This window comes from Gallinula chloropus, assembly GCF_964237585.1.
Source record: "Gallinula chloropus genome assembly, chromosome: 11".
Classification (NCBI taxonomy): Eukaryota; Metazoa; Chordata; class Aves; order Gruiformes; family Rallidae; genus Gallinula; species Gallinula chloropus.
This window is the reverse complement of record NC_140096.1, coordinates 20,865,434-20,883,393: the sequence shown is the minus strand read 5'-3', so window position 1 is coordinate 20,883,393 and position 17,960 is coordinate 20,865,434. Positions and strand designations below refer to the sequence as shown.

General features: G+C 44.3%; 1 protein-coding gene across 1 annotated transcript in view; it reads left to right on the top strand.

The window, feature by feature from the left end:
* The window catches only part of THOC2 (THO complex subunit 2), a 54,548-nt gene extending 47,381 nt beyond the window's left edge, over positions 1–7,167 (top strand). Inside the window, exons 35-40 of the mRNA XM_084269353.1 lie at positions 2,151–2,288; positions 2,633–2,702; positions 2,799–2,956; positions 4,713–4,789; positions 4,887–4,934; positions 6,306–7,167. Of these exons, the coding sequence (XP_084125479.1) occupies positions 2,151–2,288; positions 2,633–2,702; positions 2,799–2,956; positions 4,713–4,789; positions 4,887–4,914 (471 nt within the window). The 3' untranslated portion in view covers positions 4,915–4,934; positions 6,306–7,167. The remainder of the gene's footprint in view (positions 1–2,150; positions 2,289–2,632; positions 2,703–2,798; positions 2,957–4,712; positions 4,790–4,886; positions 4,935–6,305) is intronic.
* The last annotated feature ends 10,793 nt before the right edge of the window (positions 7,168–17,960 follow it).

Genomic DNA, 17,960 nt, shown 5'->3' with positions numbered 1-17,960 from the left:
TAATTAAATGATGAACGAACAGATTTACTCTCATCAGCTGGAAGTGTATTGCATTTGTGTGACATGCATGGATCTATTGTTTGTGAAGTGCTCAGGAGATGGGGGTATCCAACTCTTTCCTTGATCTTCTGAAGGCAGTTCCCTACTGTCCCTTACTGAGCTAGTTTCATTCCTCAGTGCCATTCTGGCAGACTGAAGGCACCTCTTGGCAGGGTTTCCTACACATGGTGTAAGTTCAGTGCTCTTTACTGCCATGGACTTGTTTGGGGAAAGGATGGGCTATTCAGAAGCCTGCAAGATTTATCAGTTCACATCCACTGAAAGTTAGTAGAGGTCTAGTGGTGGTGTATGCTTATAGGCTTGCTTTATTCCTGACTTTGCCTAGGGTAGTCTAGGGCCAGACCATTGAAATGTTCCTTTACATTGCAGGTTATAAAATAAATAGGGCCAGACTTGAGTTAGGTTTGTGCTTATTCATGCTTTGGCCTTTGCCCAAGTTACATGATGTACACCAGGGCCCAGAATGTGAAGTGGGTTCAGTTAGCAGCATTTCTAGAAACAAGATTATAAAGCCTGATGAGCTCTTCTTGTACAGGGTGGTGGATGGGCTGAAGTTTTCCAAAACTCTGCATTGGGATGGAAGAGCAGTAGAATCTGTCATGAACAACCATGTAAACTTAAGAACTGGAATAAGAGAAAGCAGAGCTATGTGCTTGCTTTCTCATGTGGAAAGCATCTCTGGGAGACAGCTGAATGGGGCTGCACAGAAAAATCGTATTTGCTGAAAGTTGACAGCAAAATAGGGAGTAAGGATAAATCTGTTTCTGGAATAGCAATGTAGGGAATGGAACGAGAGGAGTGAGGGGAAAAAAGCAGAATGAAAAGTACCTAGTTAAAGGAGTACTGAAGGTTCAGTCTCTGGTATAGGAGAATAATAAAATTCCAATTAAGTATACAAGAAAAAGAGACCTACCACTGTCAGTATGACTTCTAACATAGGACCAGTTTTGGCAAGTTAAACATTTACCAGAACTGGGGGAGAACAGGATAAATTTAATTAAAAGCAGAGAATTATTTGAAATAGTGTTTGGTTTGGTTCAAGTGGTTTTGAGATTGTTCTAAATTAATCTTATACTTACCTCTTGCTCTGGTGCCCTTTTAAGTAAGATGTCTCTGTAAAAAGAAATACAGAAAATCTTAAAAATAAGGTACTATTTTTCCCAAATAAATAGCTTATGGAACTTGGGGAAAGATTAAAGTACAATGATTTGAACTTGTAACTTGCTGTAACTTAAATATATAAAATACCAAGGAAAGGTGTTTTTCATTAAAAATGTTCTTTTATTGGTATTTCATGAAAAGTATTTCTTAGAAGGATCTAACTATGTAATTGTACCGAAAACTAATTAGTTGCATCAGTGTTTATATAGGACAGGTGCTACTTTATTTACACATCTATATTTACATTATACTTGACATTACTGTGACTTACTGTCTGTTCTCCCCTGCAACCCCAGTTTAATGGAAAATGTTCAGCTTTGTGAAACTACTGTTTTACAGAGTTTATCAAATTCAGTTAGAAGGGAAAGTGGAATAACCATCACCAACACATGACAGAGCAAAACAAATTCTGTTCTTGGTGCTTTTTAATTTGAAGTTTAGGCTTAAAGCAGAGTTTTGGATTACTTCAGATGAAGCAGCTCGTTATTTAAAATACTGGTTTAAACACTTTGTGAATTAAGATTATTCATTAAAAAATAATTAGAACCTGTTCAAGCATCTGATTCCATACATTCATTCCAGGCAAGATTGCAAGTGTTAGTCCAGGAATCTGCGTTCCTGTTTCACTAATACTGCTCTCTGATTTGTTTTGATGTGTCAGACAATACTGGTGAGCAATGTTGTGTGTATTTAAGTGTTTCAGTTAAAAGAAAGTGTCTGAATTTCCAGTATTGAGGGGGGGAAAAAAGCTTCAGGCTAAATTATGGATGAGAAGTTTGAAAGTGTTTTCAATCACTTCTTTTTGCTAGTAAAGTATTAATGTTTAATGTTGTACTTAAAGCTAGATCTGTTTTTTGTAGAGTAAAACTTTTTATTTACACATCTAGGAATACATATTAATATTTGGTGATATTGCCTTAATTTAACAGCACTACATTAACCACACTACTCCAACACTGTCCAAGAGTAAGGAGAGAGAAGTGGACAAGAAAGATTTGGACAAGTCAAGGGAAAGATCCAGAGAGAGAGAGAAGAAAGATGAAAAGGACAGGAAAGATCGAAAAAGGGTTGGTGGAATTTTTATGACCTAGTTTAGAAAGTTGTGATGTTCTTGGAAAGCTTTCTGTTCAAAATCTGTGCGGTAATAATTGGTTCTACAGTCTCTCCAAGCAGAAGTGATCTATGTCAGGGTGGTTTTTCTTCTGCTACTTTTTCAAAAGTGGGTTTACTGTAATGTGTCCAGAACACTTATCACTTCTGACCCAATCTCAAGGAACTCTACACAACTTGTAATAACTCAGTTACACTTTAAGTATTCAAAACTTAGTTCATCAGAATAACATTCTGAGCAGGTGCTACTTCAGGAGCATGTTTAATCTGCTAACATCTGAATAATTGTGTTTGGTGCCAGGATCATTCAAACAGTGACCGAGAGGTACCGCAGGATTCCACCAAACGACGCAAAGAGGAAAACGGGACAAGTACGTACTGTAGCGTGTGTGTGTGTGTGTGTGTGTGTGTGTGTGCATTGGGCTTTTACATGTTGTGTATTAACTCTCTCTCTGTTGCGTTTCTAGCTGGTTCCTCAAAGCATAGTAAAAGTGAAAGTCCCTCTGATTCCCCCCGCTTAAATGAAAAGGAGAAGGAGAAGAACAAATCAAAATCTTCAGGAAAAGAGAAGGGTGATTCAATTAAGGCAGAAAAGATGGAAAAGAGCTCCTCTGGTAGCAAAAAGGTAAAATAAGCTATTCTTGTTTTGTTAATTTGGTTTTGTTGGTTTTGACAGAACAAGCTGATTCTTTTTCCTAAATTTTATTGCTGCTTTATGGCCTAAGTTAAAAAAAAGCACTGTGAACATACAGGAGAATGCTTATGTAAATTCTGGCATCTTGGGGCTCTAAATATTTCAGCAGTTACATCTGGCAGGATGAATTGGAGGAATAGTTCATTTTGGCAGTAGCCAGGAAAATTGAGAACTGGAGGTTTTGAATAATCTAGAATATTTGCAGACTGGTTTGATTAAATATGGGAAAACAGGTCTAATTTTTATATTAAATCATAGAATATCCTGAGTTGGAAGGGACCCATAGGGCTCATGGAGTCCAACTCCTGGCTCCACAAAAGGCCAGCCAAGTCAGAGCATGGGACTGAGTGCGTTGGCCAGATGCTTCTTGAACTCAGTCATGCACAGTGCTGTGACCACTCCCTGGGGAGCCTGTTCCACTGCCTGACAACCCTCCTAGTAAAGATCCTCTTCCTAATACCCAACCTAAACCTCCCCTTTCGCAGCTTCATGCCATCCCCTTGGGCTCTATCACTGGTCACTAAAGAGAGGAGACTGGCGCCTGCCCCTTCACTCCCCATTGTCAGGAATCCCCAGACTGATGAAATCTCCTCTCAGCCTCTGCTTCTCCAGGCTGAACAAACCAAGGGACTTCAGCCTTTCCTCATATCACCTTCCCTCCAGACCCTTCACCAACCTCATTGCTCTCCTCTGGGCACTCTCCAGTTTTTTTTGTGTCCCTCTTGTACTGTGGTGCCCAAAGTTGCAGCCAGTACTTAAGGTGAGGCTGCACCAGTGCAGTGTAGAGTGGGACAGCCTCCTCCTTGGATGGGCTGGCTGTGCTGGGCTTGATGCATCCCAGGATGTGGTTGTCCTTCCTGGCTGCCTGGGCACACTGCTGGCTCATGCTTAACTTGCTGTTAGCCAAGACCCCCAAATCCTTCTCAGCATGGCTGGCCTTCAGTTTCTTATCCCCAGGTCTGTATGTGCAGCCAGGGTTGCCTCTTCCCAGATGCCCTTGTTGAATGCTGTTGGTGATTGCCCAGCTCTTTAATCTGTCCATGTCTCTGCAAGGCTTCTCCATCACCAATGGAGTCAAAAGCTCCTTGCAATTTGGTGTCATCTGCAAATTTACTTAAGACACCCTCTGGTTCCTAGTCCAGGTCTTTTATAAAAATGTTATAAAAGAACTGGACCTAAAATGAGCTCTGGGGAGCCCCAGTAGTGACTGGCTGCCAGCCACCTGTAACTGTTTATTATCACCCTCTGGCCCTGACCCTTCAGACAATTGCCCACCCAGCACACGGTGGCTTTGGTTGTATACTGGATGTTTTGCCCAGCAAGATACTATGAGACACGGTATGGAAAGCCTTACTGAGAGCCAGAGTTAACATCAGCCAGTATGCTTGTATTCAGATTTTTCAAGCACATATGTCAGCACAGCTATCTTGGGGTGAAAAGGTAAAAATGTTGTAGCCATATTTGTAACACACCAAACAATCGTTCCCAGTTGTAACTTTTCAGTGATAGTAGCTATTGTAGAACTGTAAGACAGCATAATCTCAGATCACAAAAGCTGATCCCTGTCATTCTGTTCTGTAAGCTGTCACCAGCTATAACTTTAAATATCTATAAACATTGTAATCAGACAGTACAGTGTATGCTATAATAAACTACTTCCCATATCTCTTTTTTTTTTTTTTTAAAGGAGTCCAGGCATGATAAGGAAAAAACAGAAAAGAAAGAAAAACGAGACAGTACTGGAGGGAAAGAAGAAAAGAAACAATATCCTTTGACACATTAACGTTTCAGAAAAATACAGAAAACGACCTTTCTTTTATTATACGTAGTAAAATGTAATTTTCCTTAACATTGAATCTACTCATAAATCTTCAGACAAGCACAGATAATGAAGATTGTTCCAGTCAAGGTAAAACTTGTTATGATTTACTATCACTTGATACCTCTTGTGGCTCTCTTTAACTAATGAAGACTACAAACCAAACAGCCTGAGTGTGAAAGGGCTGAAATTACCCAGGATGCATTTTTTGTTGTTTTGGGGGGAATTTTTTTGGGTGTGGGCTGTGTTTGTGTTGTTGTATTCTATCCCAGGGACAAAAACGTCCCCCATCATCACCATAGAGAATGGACAGAGGCTCATTGTTGTTGGGGGGTGTGGGCCCAGTAGTGTTTGGTCTAGATGCATGTTTGGCCTTTTTTCCGAGAAAGGTTGCCATACAAAATGAAAAGTGAATCGATGGGATCCTGATAATCATCAGGCTTGATAACCTACAAGTTAATTAACAATATCTTGCCTAGTATATTGGAACTCAAGATTTGTATCCTCATTTTATCTTTAACAAAAGCACTTGCTTTTAAACCGAACTGCTGTGTAGTGTAGGAACTCAGTTTGTTATCTCTACTTAATCTTTGATGTGATCAGATTTGAGGAGGAAGAAGCCAAAGGAGAACTTTGCAGTAAAGGCATTGGCTACCTGCAAAAAGAAAAGAAATTTGTGAGCATTTTGAGTCACCCATATTCAGGCTGGAGCTTTGAGAAAAAGAAGTTTTTCTTTGAAGCCAGGAGCTTCCTGAATTTTTGTTTGTCCACATGCAGATATGTGGAGAATTAAATTTAGTTTTAGGGAGATGAGGGTGGGGCTTTTTCACCTCACTGCATCTGGGCATTTTAAGAGCTTCAGAATGGTTTATTTTCAGTTATTTGGGAAGGAAAATGCCCCAGTGAAGGGAAAACTGGTTCACCTGACCTACCCACACTGAGTCACACATCACTACCAATTTTTCTACATAAAACAGTGGTCAATTTTGTTTTTTAAAATGTGTGTTATATGTTGGATAATCATGAAAATCCTAGTGTTTGCATAGTGACATAGGACAAAATGCTGGTTTATTGTAACATGGCTGTGAAATCTAATCCTGAGCTCCTGTTTTAAATCTTTTATAACATTCTTCCTAATATGCAGTGTCTCTTTGTCTGCATTTATTTCTCGCCTCTCTGGAGATGGTAACATTTTGAGGGGGTTGTAGGTCTAAGGGGGGTTTTTACCTCCACAAGTGACCACTTATTTGTGTGTCTAAATTAGCATTTTACTATTTGCAGTGCAGTGCTGACATTAATGCAGTGCTTGCTGTGGATTGAACTAGAGTTAGGGAATGAATGACTGAGAAATTGTTTTATTTTCCCCCTCATCCTTTGAATGGTGAATGCAGTAAAGTGCCAAGTTGGGAGCTCAGTATCCATTTGAACATGTAATTCCAATTATGTGTGCTTTCCTTGCAGGTGAGATTGAAATGGGAAGATACCCAGCTGTGACCAGAAATGTATTTTCCAGAGTATAGATTGCACAGAAATTTGTGAATGAAGAGGACCCATCTGCATCTCCTTAAATTATTCAGTTCTCTGCTTTATTTCCCCATGCTGAGGATTTAATTGTTGAGTTGTACATTACTGTATTTTAACTTGTTGCTTAGTTTCTTACACATTTATTTTCAGTACCTGGCTGAAAGTGTTACCTATTCCATATTTTAGCACAATGTGCTGCAAACAAACAGTTGCCATAGTGCAAATGAGGTTTCATGTGTACAGAGTTCCACTTTAGGTTGTCGAAAATACTGCCTGAGTTTAGTAATTCTTTCGATCTGAAATGCATTCTTTTAGATGTTTGAAAACCACAAATAAACAGTTATTGAACCTTTTTGGATTTACCTCATTTAAACTCAGTTTTTATTTATTACTTGGCCTGTTTTTAATATCAGTGACAAAAAAAAAGAGAAGTCAAGTGGGAGCACTGTTTTCATGCAATGCTTTAGGGATTATTTGTATATTGTGTACAACGTTGACTTGTTTAAAGAAACAAGAAAAATGAACCCTGCCCCTTCCATCCCACCCTAAACCTGTGCTCAGTTGTCCCTTGCCACACCTTTTGTTTGTCATGTTGTTTTTAGATTGATTGGAAATGCTCTCTTCAAAACAGAAATAAATTGTTTCAATTCCAGCTACAGGAGCTTTGTATTGCTGAACTTTAGCCTGAAAAGTTTCACAATGACATTTTTAAAAAAAAAAAGAAAAAAAAAGAATTTTTTTATCTGCTGAATTCTACCAGTGTAACCTTTTTTCTAAATAAACAATAGTTTTCTCAATGGGTCGTAAATCATTCTCTGTGTGGTCACTTCATTGCTTTGTCTCCTTGGGAAGATGTGGTGCTGGTTGGAGCTGTGGGGAGGAGGGTGCTGTGTGTGTGTCCTTGGTGTGAGCCCTCGGTTCCTGCTTGTTTGCCAGATGTGCAGGGTCAGTTGTGTGGGGTGGTGCCCACCTCACAGCAATCGCCTTCACTGAAATGGGCATTGGCTTGGTTAAAGTAGAAAATGGGGCTGTGAAAGAGTGCCTGTGTGTGTTCTCTGCAGAAGGGGAGGGCTGATGTTGTCTAGAGTCTTTATTCCTTGTTCAGTGATGAAAAAGGTGTAACTGGGACCTGAGCTCTTTCAGCCTGGGCACAGCAGGTGAACCACCCGTGACGTGTTCCCCAATAGCAGGAGCTGCTCTGGGGGCTGAAGTTTCGGAGGTGGTGCTTTGCTTGTGCTCTTTCTCTGCAGCCAGTTCTCACTCTGGGGACTGCAGGGCTGGTGGAAACTCGGAGTGCATTTGCTGCTTGGCTTGCCCAGAGCCCTGAGAGATGGATTTCTGTAAACCACAGCCACGTCCTCCTTTGCCTCTGCAGTCACCGGGCACGACTGAAGGAGAAGCAACCTGGAGGGGGAGAGACAACTTCCCCTTCTGGTGCCATTTACATACCAGATCAGTTGAATTGTAATACTGGACTGTGCCAAGTCGTTCTTCAACCTTTCTGGTTACTGTACTATATCTTATGTCTCTTTTAAATGCAGATTCTGACTCTCATCCATTTGGTCAGAGTCTGCTTTCTTTTCAAAACTGATGCAATAAAACTGTAGGGCCATGGAGAAGAGAATCTGATGCCAGTGGGAGGTAATTTGCAATATTCAGACTACATATTAGCAGAAGTATTAACACCTTCCAGCCTTGGTTCTCAATGAGCTCCAGAAGACCGTGTGCTGAAAGTAGAGCTGTCAGCTGCTGCCCAAAGGCTGGAGCAAAGTTTTCTTAGCAAGCACAGCAAATAAGCTAATCACACTTCCTTTAGCTTGAATAATTATTTTTAAAAATGAAGTCTCACAATTAAGGACCAATTTCTTAGTGGAGGTGTGGGATCTAAGTAGCCTGAAGGGTTTAAGTGCTGTGATTTTTGGTAACAAAGACATTTCTTGTAGGTACAACTTCTCCCAGCACTGTAAGGCATTCCAGTCCCTGCAGTACCAGGATTATCACATAAAGGAGCCTGTTCTCATTTCTTAACGATCTCTAGCAGAAAGGGTGATTGTGATTTTCAAGGTTGTGCTTTCAGATTCACAAGCAGAAAACTCATTCTACCTGTTGGGATGCTGGGCTTTGTGAAGCACTGTGGTTCTGGCAGCAGTCATTCCCCTATGTGTCTCTGGGATGAGGTTCATGGGTGCTTATCAGTGCAATTGATGCAAAGTAACTGAAGTTTGCAGGAGGAGATTGGTCCTTATTGAACAGGATTGCGACGTGGGGTTTACTCAAGGGGGAGTGTATCAATATCTCCATCAGATCAAACTGATGCTCAATGATTGCTCTGACATGCTTAACAGCTTTACATGGTCAATATTCTGTTCATGTGAGCTTTGAAAATCAAAGTGCACAAGGAAATAAGGGTGATGTTAAAAGCTTGCCACAGAAAAGAGGATTTCAGGGCCGTGGGGTGTGTTCAAACAGTGCTGGCTTGCTCTGCACAGTATTGCTTTGTCCCATCCTGTTCTGTGTCCAAAAATACATGCAAGGAGGCTGAGCTGCTGTAGGGCCTTTCATTTCACTGGAACAGGCTGTCCAGGGAGGGGTTGAGTCACCGACCCTGGATGTATTTGAAAGATGGGTGTATGAGGTGCTTAGGGATGTGGCTTAGTGAAGGACAGGTATGGTTGGACTCTATGATCTCAAAGGTGTTTTCCAACCTTGTAATTCTGTGATTCCTCTGCCAAGGAGCTGCAGTGACAGCGTGAGGCCCATCTGGATGTGAGGACAGACCAGGCTGAGCAGACCCTGTGGTTTGGCCCACAGTCAGGGGTTCAGTGCAGCTCCATCGGTCTTTGCAGTTTGCCTGTAATGACTGTTTTAAAATAGCAAAATGTGCTGAACTGTTAGTGCATTTGAGAGCACTGAGCCTAAGAAAACTTCATCATGAAGGACTTGTTTCAACTGGAGGTAAAACCAATGGATGGCTCACAAAGTAGGTGAGAAACAGAGGGGGAAATACAAAGACCTTTTGAATAATTGAAATACAACATTTCTTTTTCTCCTAGAATTTTGTTTCTCTCTTTAAAAAACACTTAATGTGCCATGGCCTGAAGCTCTGAGCCTGGGTGTTGTCAGAGGTGACGGGGGTCTGAGCTGTGGCCGTGCCCCAGCACATGTGGCTGTTGACGCTAACGGAGGTGACGGGGCTGCAAGGAGACGGAGCATGTGCCTGCTGAATATCACTGCCCTGTGAGGAGGGGTAACCTGATGAGTTTTTCATTGCAGAAGACAATCGTGGCATACAGGTACTGTCCACAAAGAAAATTCATTTGTTTTATTCCCAGGAGTGTTTAGAAATAGATTTAACATTAGCAGAAGCTGACTATGATTAAAAAACCGACCCTGTTTGTCACAGGTATCAGTCCTATTAAAAGCAGAGGCTTCCTTTTGAATATTGGGGGGGGGTTGGCTTGGTTTGGTTTGGGTTTTTTTTAAATATAATCCAGAGAAAAGTTGAGCATCCCTGGTGTGCTGTGAAGGTCGGGGTGTGTCTTCAGTAGTCTGGGGCATGGGAGAGAGGGGTGTCCTCGTGATGGCTGCATTTGTACTGAGTATAGGGAAATCGCAGTGCTCATAGCCACAATCAGTGAAAGTCTTCTGATTGGCTTTGCCCTTATTAATTAGAGGATAGTTCTGAATGCACCAGAGACTACAAACCCTTGTCCTGCAGCACAAGAGCGACGCAGACAAATGGGGAATGGAATTGGGTGAGAAAGTTACCGAGCTAATGAGAGGTGAGGAAGAATTGCTAAAAAGGAGAGTAACCCAGCTAAATACTCAGGCGCTTTTAATTAGCTCATTAGGGCAGTCTAAAATGAAATACTTCCATCAAAGTCACCCTAGTCCTTGGGATTTACTGGAGTGTGAAGGAGATGGCCTCTGGGGAGCTGCCAGGGCACTGGGCTTGCACGGGGATGGGGTGATAAGAAAAGAAGTCACCCAGGGCTCTGAATGCAGCATGACTGCCAGTGACCCGGGGGCTCCCTCAGCCTGGACACTTAAAGGTGAGGAGAAACATTCAGCTTTGAGGAACCACATACCTGCCCTGGCTGGCGGCTCTGTCCCTGGCTCTGTCCCTGGCTGGTGATGCCCACTGATGGGCAGAGGCAGCGTGGTGCTTGCACAGCCCTGCACACAGCACTGGCACAGGCAGAGGGGTTCTGGGGGTGCTGGTGCTGCACCTGTCGCTGGCGTGGCAGGTGCAGAGATGTGCTCGTGGTGCCCTGCTGCAGTCACAAGGACATTAGGGAACTCTGAATGTGTGTGCTGTAGCTGGGAGGACTTGGGTGTTGGCTGAGGTGTTGTCATTGCCCAGGGACCACAGGAGCAGCCTCTTGCCCCGTCCCTGCCTCACAGAAGGTTTCCTCCCCCAAGAAAGCTTGCCAAAAGAAAGCTGGTCCCCCTTCTCTGTGTGGGGGCTGCAGGCATTCAGCCACGTGTGTGGAAACATCTGAGAGGGTTTAGGGGTGTTTGATGTTGGGGCTTTATTTAGAATACAGCTCGTGGCTAAGGGGGGGACGTGGGTACAGGGGGATGTGGAGACCAGGAGTGGAAATCAGGAGTTGTCAAGTCCCAGAGGGCTGGGGGAAAGCAGGGCAAGGAGGGGCCTTTGCTCCCAGAGCTGGCCAGGGCCAGCAGCTCTGAGCAGCACCCCCATGTTCATCGACTCCATTGCCTGAATTGGAGAGGACTGGGGGGGAGAAGAGACAGGGCTGGGTGGGATGGTGGGGCACAGAGAACTTGCTGTGGTCTAGGCCCACAGTCCTGGGCAAAACCTGTGCAAAGGACCTGTTAACTAAGCCCTGTTTCTGGTGTGGCCCATCTGAAGTGATATTGTAATCGCTCTGTGTGAGCTGCAGCATCTGTGAGAGGTCACAGCTTCAGCTATTTGGTAATAAGCTGGTTTCCCTGAATATGGCAGGCTTCCCTTGTTTAAAGGGCAGGGGAATATTAAATAAATACCATTTATATTTATTTGCCTCAGATCAAGCTTTGGCTCTTACATTAATTTTGTAGGTTTTTTTGGTAATTAGCCTGCTCAGCCCATATTCGGAATTCAAATCCAATATTTGTTGAAAAGCTTCAAACGATATTAAAATCTGTTCCCTGAGCACACAGCAAACACCTCTCCCTCCCAGAAAATGCCACTGAGAGCTGGCAGGGCAGCACGGGGAGGGGACGGGACGGGGCGGGGGTGGGATGGGGGAAGAGTTGATGAACTGGAGATGGGCAAAACCGGGATGCTGTGGAGCTGGAAGGATGGGACTGGCTGGGACCCGCTTCTTTTGCTGTGGGGTGCTGTGAGCCTCGGGGCTCTTCCAGCGGGGTACATATGCTGAGTGAGGCTGAGGGGGCACCCGGATGGCAGCCGGCGGGGGGCCGGGTTAGGCTGGGTGCACCCCACCGAAGGGATGCTGGAGGGAAGCAGCGCTCCCCCCACCCCGGCCCATGGCCGGCCGCTGCATGTCAGTGTTGCTCCGAACAACGGCAGCGAGCAGAGGAGCACGTCCTGCAGCAAAGCCTCTGAGCTTCGAAGGGGATTTTCTGGCGCCTGGAAGCAGACAGGCTCCGTGCAAACCCATCAGCACCACGGTCTCGCTGCTAAACGCAAACTGGCTGCTGGGCTCCTGCACCGGGACATGGGCACGGCTGGAGCGGGTCGGTCCCAGACCCCCCCCCCTGCACATCGTGCCCCTTCCCTTGCAGTCTGCTGTGCCCTGCGCTGTCTCTGCGGCAGGGACCAGACCCCCGTGACCCCCCCTTCCCCCCTTCACCCTGCCAAGACTTGAGGCCTTCACCCAATCCCCGCTGTGCAGCAGCTGCTCCGGGGCTGGGGCACAGGCTCTCCCCCACAGGCTGCAGCTCTGCATTGCTACTCCTTTAATCAATAGTTCTGGTGTTATAACATATATTTCCCTCCTCATTACTGCGTATCAAGCATCTGCCATGTGCTCATTAATTGGTCAATTACTTTATTTATATGCTGAATGTTACTGAAAGCACCAGTCATTACCAGCATCACTGCAGTGGTTTGCGTTGTGTGATTTGTCCTATAGGCTCTGTGTGGCTCACCTCCCCCTTGCCATCAAGCCTGGGGTGCTTGCAAGGGCCCTGTTAATGCTCAGCCCCATGCCCTGGGGTACTGTGCAGATCCCCACTCTTAGGGGGCAGCTCGGGAACAACCTGCCATGTCTCCCTTGGCTTGGACTTTGTTGCTGCTGCCTCCAGCTCCTCACTGCTCCTTTTGCACCGCCTAAAACTAGAGTAAAGCAGGAAAGACCTGAAACTGGAACCAAATGGGTGATGGGAGACTCCTCTGTTACTGTCTGCTGGGGCAGGCCAGGTGCTCAGCCTGGTATGGATCCTCAATGGCTGCTACACACCAGCCTTGAGGTGCCCGTTCTGCCTGCCCGCTTCCAGGTGTCAACAGCCTCTTCACCAGCTGGAAAGGATGCACTACTGGAAAGCCTCTGGCTGCTCTTCCTCAGCTCTACTCTCCCTCACCACGTGCTTCAGCACCTCTCACCTTCCCTGCTCCTCCTGCTCTTCTGGTTCCAAGTTGCTGCAGAGTGAGAGCTTGTCCTCCTGCCTGTCTGTAAGATGTCCTGTCATCCCCCCAATGCCATAGCCATCATAAATAATTCAGGCTAACACTTTAATGCTCAAAACCACAATAAATAAATACTTGGGCTGTGCATGAAGGTTTTGTTATCCTGCCCTTCACATCAGTCCGTGGAGGCACTGCCCAGCACATCAGTGTCTCAGTGCCATGCCATCTAGCAAATCCTGGGATGCTTGTGCTTCCAGCATGCTCTACCAGCTACACGAGGCAGCAGGCAGGAGTGGAAAGCCAGCAGTTTCCACTGGGAAGGGGCAGAGGCTTTGCTGTTACTGTCTGCAAGGTGTGTATGGCTGGTCCTTTGCTGGGACCTCACTGGCTGCTGCTGCGCTGCCTGGCTGGTCCTCACCTTCAGGGTGCTGCTGCCACAGCCCGTGCTCAGGGACGTGGGAAGTGTTTCTGCTGTGGCAGTGCTGCTGTCGCGTTACAAACCCATCTTGGTAGTTGGGACTGACAAGAAAACCCAAGCACAGAGCCAGAGCAGGGCTGGGGTGTTGGGAGGTGGAGGATTTAAGCCAGACCTGCCTCCCCACAGGGCACCATGGGAAGGGGGGGAAAGTCCTATGGGGGGGTGCAGGGCCTCCTGAGCTGGGAGATGCAGCAGCAGCTGCCCTGATTCCATCACTATCAGCCCGTAAGGCCAGCACAGGCCTTTTGTGCAGCCCCCATGCCGCAGGGGCAGTGAGTGCAGCCCAGCAGCGTGCCAGGGCACGGGCACCACCACCCTGTGGGCACTGTCCTGCTGTATTATGATCTGAGTTAGTATTACCTCAAAAATTATTGTATCTGTGAAAAATATTATCTCTGTACTTAAATCCTTTAGTTTAAATGAAGAGAGCTACCACTATCCAGAGCTTGTTTATGTATTGCTGCCTGCAAAGTCAAGTCAATTTTCCAGCCTGAGATGGTAAAAGCAGCAAAGACATTTTGTAATTTAATTTTAATAACCATGACTTATTGTTATTTGAACAACCATAAATAATAATATGTTTTTTAAAAAAGTTACATTGCACAAATCTGTGGCAGGAAAACTCTATCAGAATAATACAGCAGGGTTGTCTTGCAGCTTACTGGGTTTTGTGTTGTTGTCAGATGTACTCTTTGCAGTGAGCAGGACCTGCTTTGGGGCTTGGATGTTTAGGTTTTAACTTGAACACTGTTGAGATCCTTTTGCACTCACTCATGGCTCAGGAAACTGGATGAATCATTCTGAATTATTTCTTATATTATTCCCCTTGGGAAGTCTGGAGGCAAAGTCCCTTCGGGGCATGTTGGAGCACTGCCTGGCAGGGCTGCCGCACTCATGCTGCAGCATCCATCACCATGTCCAAGTTTGGCCCAAGGCACCATCCCTGACGCCCAGGAGGCATGGCAGGACCCACTCCTGCACCTCATCCTCTGGGCCATGGCCCCACGTGGGGCTGGGCCAGTCCCCTTCCAACCAACCAGGCTGTCCCAGCTCTGCTGATTCACAGAATCGTAGGGGTTGGAAGGACCCCTGTCTGTGCAATATGAGCTGGGGAGCTGCCTTGGCTGGGGGGTGGACCCAATGATCTCTCAAGGTCCCTTCCAACCCCTGTGATCCTTCACTGTTGCATTTTTCCTCTTTCAGATGATCTTTGCACCCCCAGCCACCCGACGGGTGTCTTGCGCGGCTGCAGCACAGACTCCAGCGGGTGCTGGGTGGTCACTGGGGACCGTCACCCATGGTAGCCCCTGGAAGAAGCCCAGTGGCAGCTGGGTTGTGATGTGGATCACAGGCTAGTTGGGCCAGGGTACACTGGGGGAGGACGATTCCCCCCTGAGGTGTGACCTGGGTGCACGTGGGCTGTTTAATGCTGGGATCACAGCTGGTGCTTTGTGGTGAGTTGGGAAATCCAAACTGTGGATGAGTTTAACTCAGTAAATCAGGGTTGGGGTTAGCTGCACTGCTGGGTGAAGCAGGTTGGGATTTTTAAAAGCCATGCTGAAAATGCAGAAGCTGTGGGAAGAATACATCTGTGCAGTGAACACCTGAGGAATTTTTACTCATGCTGCTGCCTGCTCCACCAGGCTGCATCGCCCACCCTGGCCACAGCCTTGGCAGCTCTCCCAACCCAGATCCCTGTGAGCATCCCATGTAGAAAGAAGCAGGCTTGCCCAGCCTAGGGACAGCAGTAGGACTCACTCCCCCCCCTCCATGAAAAGATCAGCTGGCTCTTTTTTCTTTACAGTTTTATTTACAAAATGTATTAAAACTCTTTGTACAACACCTCATTAAAATGAGGCTCAGTAATTGATGCCCACACATGCAGTTTATGCTTTTACAGCCATTAGTTTGCTTGGCAATTTTTCTGCTCACTGAAGTGCAGTTTCAACGACCAAAAATAGGAACTTAAATTACAAGGAAAATAAAAAAAAAAAAGGAGAGTTAAAAAAAAACAACAAACCAAGAAAAAGAAAAAGGAAAGAACCCCCAAAGCCCCAAAGCAAAACAAATGAAAAAACCTGTACTGAAACAAATCATCGTGAGACTACTGCCAAACTTCCGACAGCTTGAAGTTGGTAGCTGGAATTGGTAAGCACTCAACACGTTTTGTTTTAGCTTTACATGCAAGTTTAAAAAATATTGAACCATTTACCAAACTCCCTTCACCGGTGTGAAGCCTCCACTCTTAAAAATTGATTTGATAAACATACATCTTTTATACAGCTTTTAAGAAAAATGTCTGTTTTAAATACAACTCATAACTGCACAGCTTTAGCTCGCCCTTGCTGGGGACATGAAAAAAAACAAAAGAGAAAATAATCACAGTTTCATGAAAAGAAAATGAAAACAAACCAACAGATTTTTTTTTTTGTCAATATCTTGTTAAAAACTTGAACAATAAATTATTCTCCTATGAGCTTTTAAAATTATTTTATATTACATTTTGTTGGAAATACTTAATTTTAACAAGACTTTCCCCGTATAATCATTGACTTTTTTTGTTTGTTTTTTTTTTTTTTCCTCTTTAAATCCTATTAAAAGTTCAAATCTATCATCAGCAAACTAAACGCCTAAGGGTCAGACTGGTTTAATGAGCTTCTTCCTCATTGTATGTTACTGATGAAATAAAACTCTATAGTAAACTACAGAAAATACATATTGTCGATTAGAGGTAATTAGTATGCAGATATTCCATTGAACATTTCCCATGTGATTGACAATATGTTTAAAGGTTTGTTGTATTTTTTTTTGTCTTTTCCTTTATTTTTTTTGCCTTTTTCTTTTTTTTCTTTTTTTTTTTTTTTCCTTTTTCTTTTTTTTTGCCTTGAGGATGAAGTTAAGTAGTTTGCAGGCAGAGGTTCAAGGCTGAAACGCTGCTGCTGTCTAAGACGTTGGATGTGAGTAATAGTGAGCCCCGACCTGTAGCAGTGTCGGCCGGAGCGTGGCGTCCTCGTTACAGAGAGGACAAGGACAGGAGCATCCTCTCACCGGTAGCCATGAAACAAGAGTTGGCAGGAGCTGATATAATATAACAGTACTAGCAGGAGTCGTGTTAGAGATCGCTTAATATTACTCTGGAACTGCAGCTCTAATTCTGAGTTACTATCCTCTGTCCTTACCTCTGTTTTAAAATGACCGTTAGGGAGAAGCGTTAGCTGAGCGCAGCGCCACTGGTGACAGCGCTGGGGCGAAGCCGAAGCAGGCCTGGGAAACACTACCCTGCGCTTCTCTTGCTTCATTGCTTGATATTAAACAGTGAATTAAAATGCAAATGCACAGCAAGAAAAGAGATATATGGGCTGAACCTAAACAGCAAGTAGCTTTTCTTTTTTCTTTCTTCTTTTTGTCTCTAAAAGCCACCCAGTGTCGGTTTAATAAAGCACCTGGAGGTATGCCTGACGGTAGGAACAGAAACAACAGAAAAGGAATACTGTATTTTTTGCCCACATTTTAGCTACCTTGTCAATAAATTAATTTACTGATCTGGAAGCAAGACATGCAGTTCCACAACTCACTCTCTTTTGGATTTACAGATTCACAGTCATTGACTTTAACTGGGTTTAGCGCACAGATTCTGTTCCACCTCTTACCGCGTTACAGACCTGCTCAAATCAGCTGGAGAGTTGAACGTGGCTCAGAAAGAAAAACACATAAACCACACCACTGGTAAGTAAATACTGAAACATCTTGACATCAGCTCATACAAGCAGTGACAGGCCAGTCCGTGTTCGCACGCAGCAGATTTCTGAGGCTTTGTGTCAGGAGGAGTTTCATAATTTGATACGATTGGGGTGGCTGATGAAACTGGCTGCGGTTTGCTTTCAGGACACAAGTTCATTTACTGTGCAGTGGTATCAAAGAATGGCTTTTGTTGCACTGATTTTTTTTTTACAAGATTTTTTTTCACATACTAGTATCTTGTTACCAGTCCTTTCCTTTTTTTCTTTTCTTCTCTTTTCCTTTTACTTTTCTCTTTTTTTTCCTTTTCTCTTTTCTTTCCTTTTCTCTTTCTTTTCTTTTTCTCTTTTCCCTTTTTTCTTTTCTTTCTTTTCCTTTTTCTTCTTTTCCTTTTTCTTTTCTTTTTTCTTTTTTTCCTTTTTTCTTTGCTTTTCTCTTCTCCTTTTTCTTTGCATTTTTATTTTTCTTTTTTATTTTTTCCTCTTCTTCTCCCTTCCTCTTTTCCCCTTTATTTCTTTTCTTTCATTTCCCCCCTTTCTTCTTTTTTAATTTTTTCTTCTTTCAAGCAAAGCAAGAATATTTCGGTGATGGTTTGCATTGTTGTGAGTCTCAGAGTCTTCCATAAGGCACTGAAGGAAAAAAATATCAGTTTTTCCTATTAAAAGTACATTGCACCATCATCAATGTGTGTCATGCCTGACACCTCGGAGAGAGTACGACTGGCTCAGGTGGTCCGAATCTGTGAAGTAGCCACATTCTTTCCTGCTTCTCCTCTTGC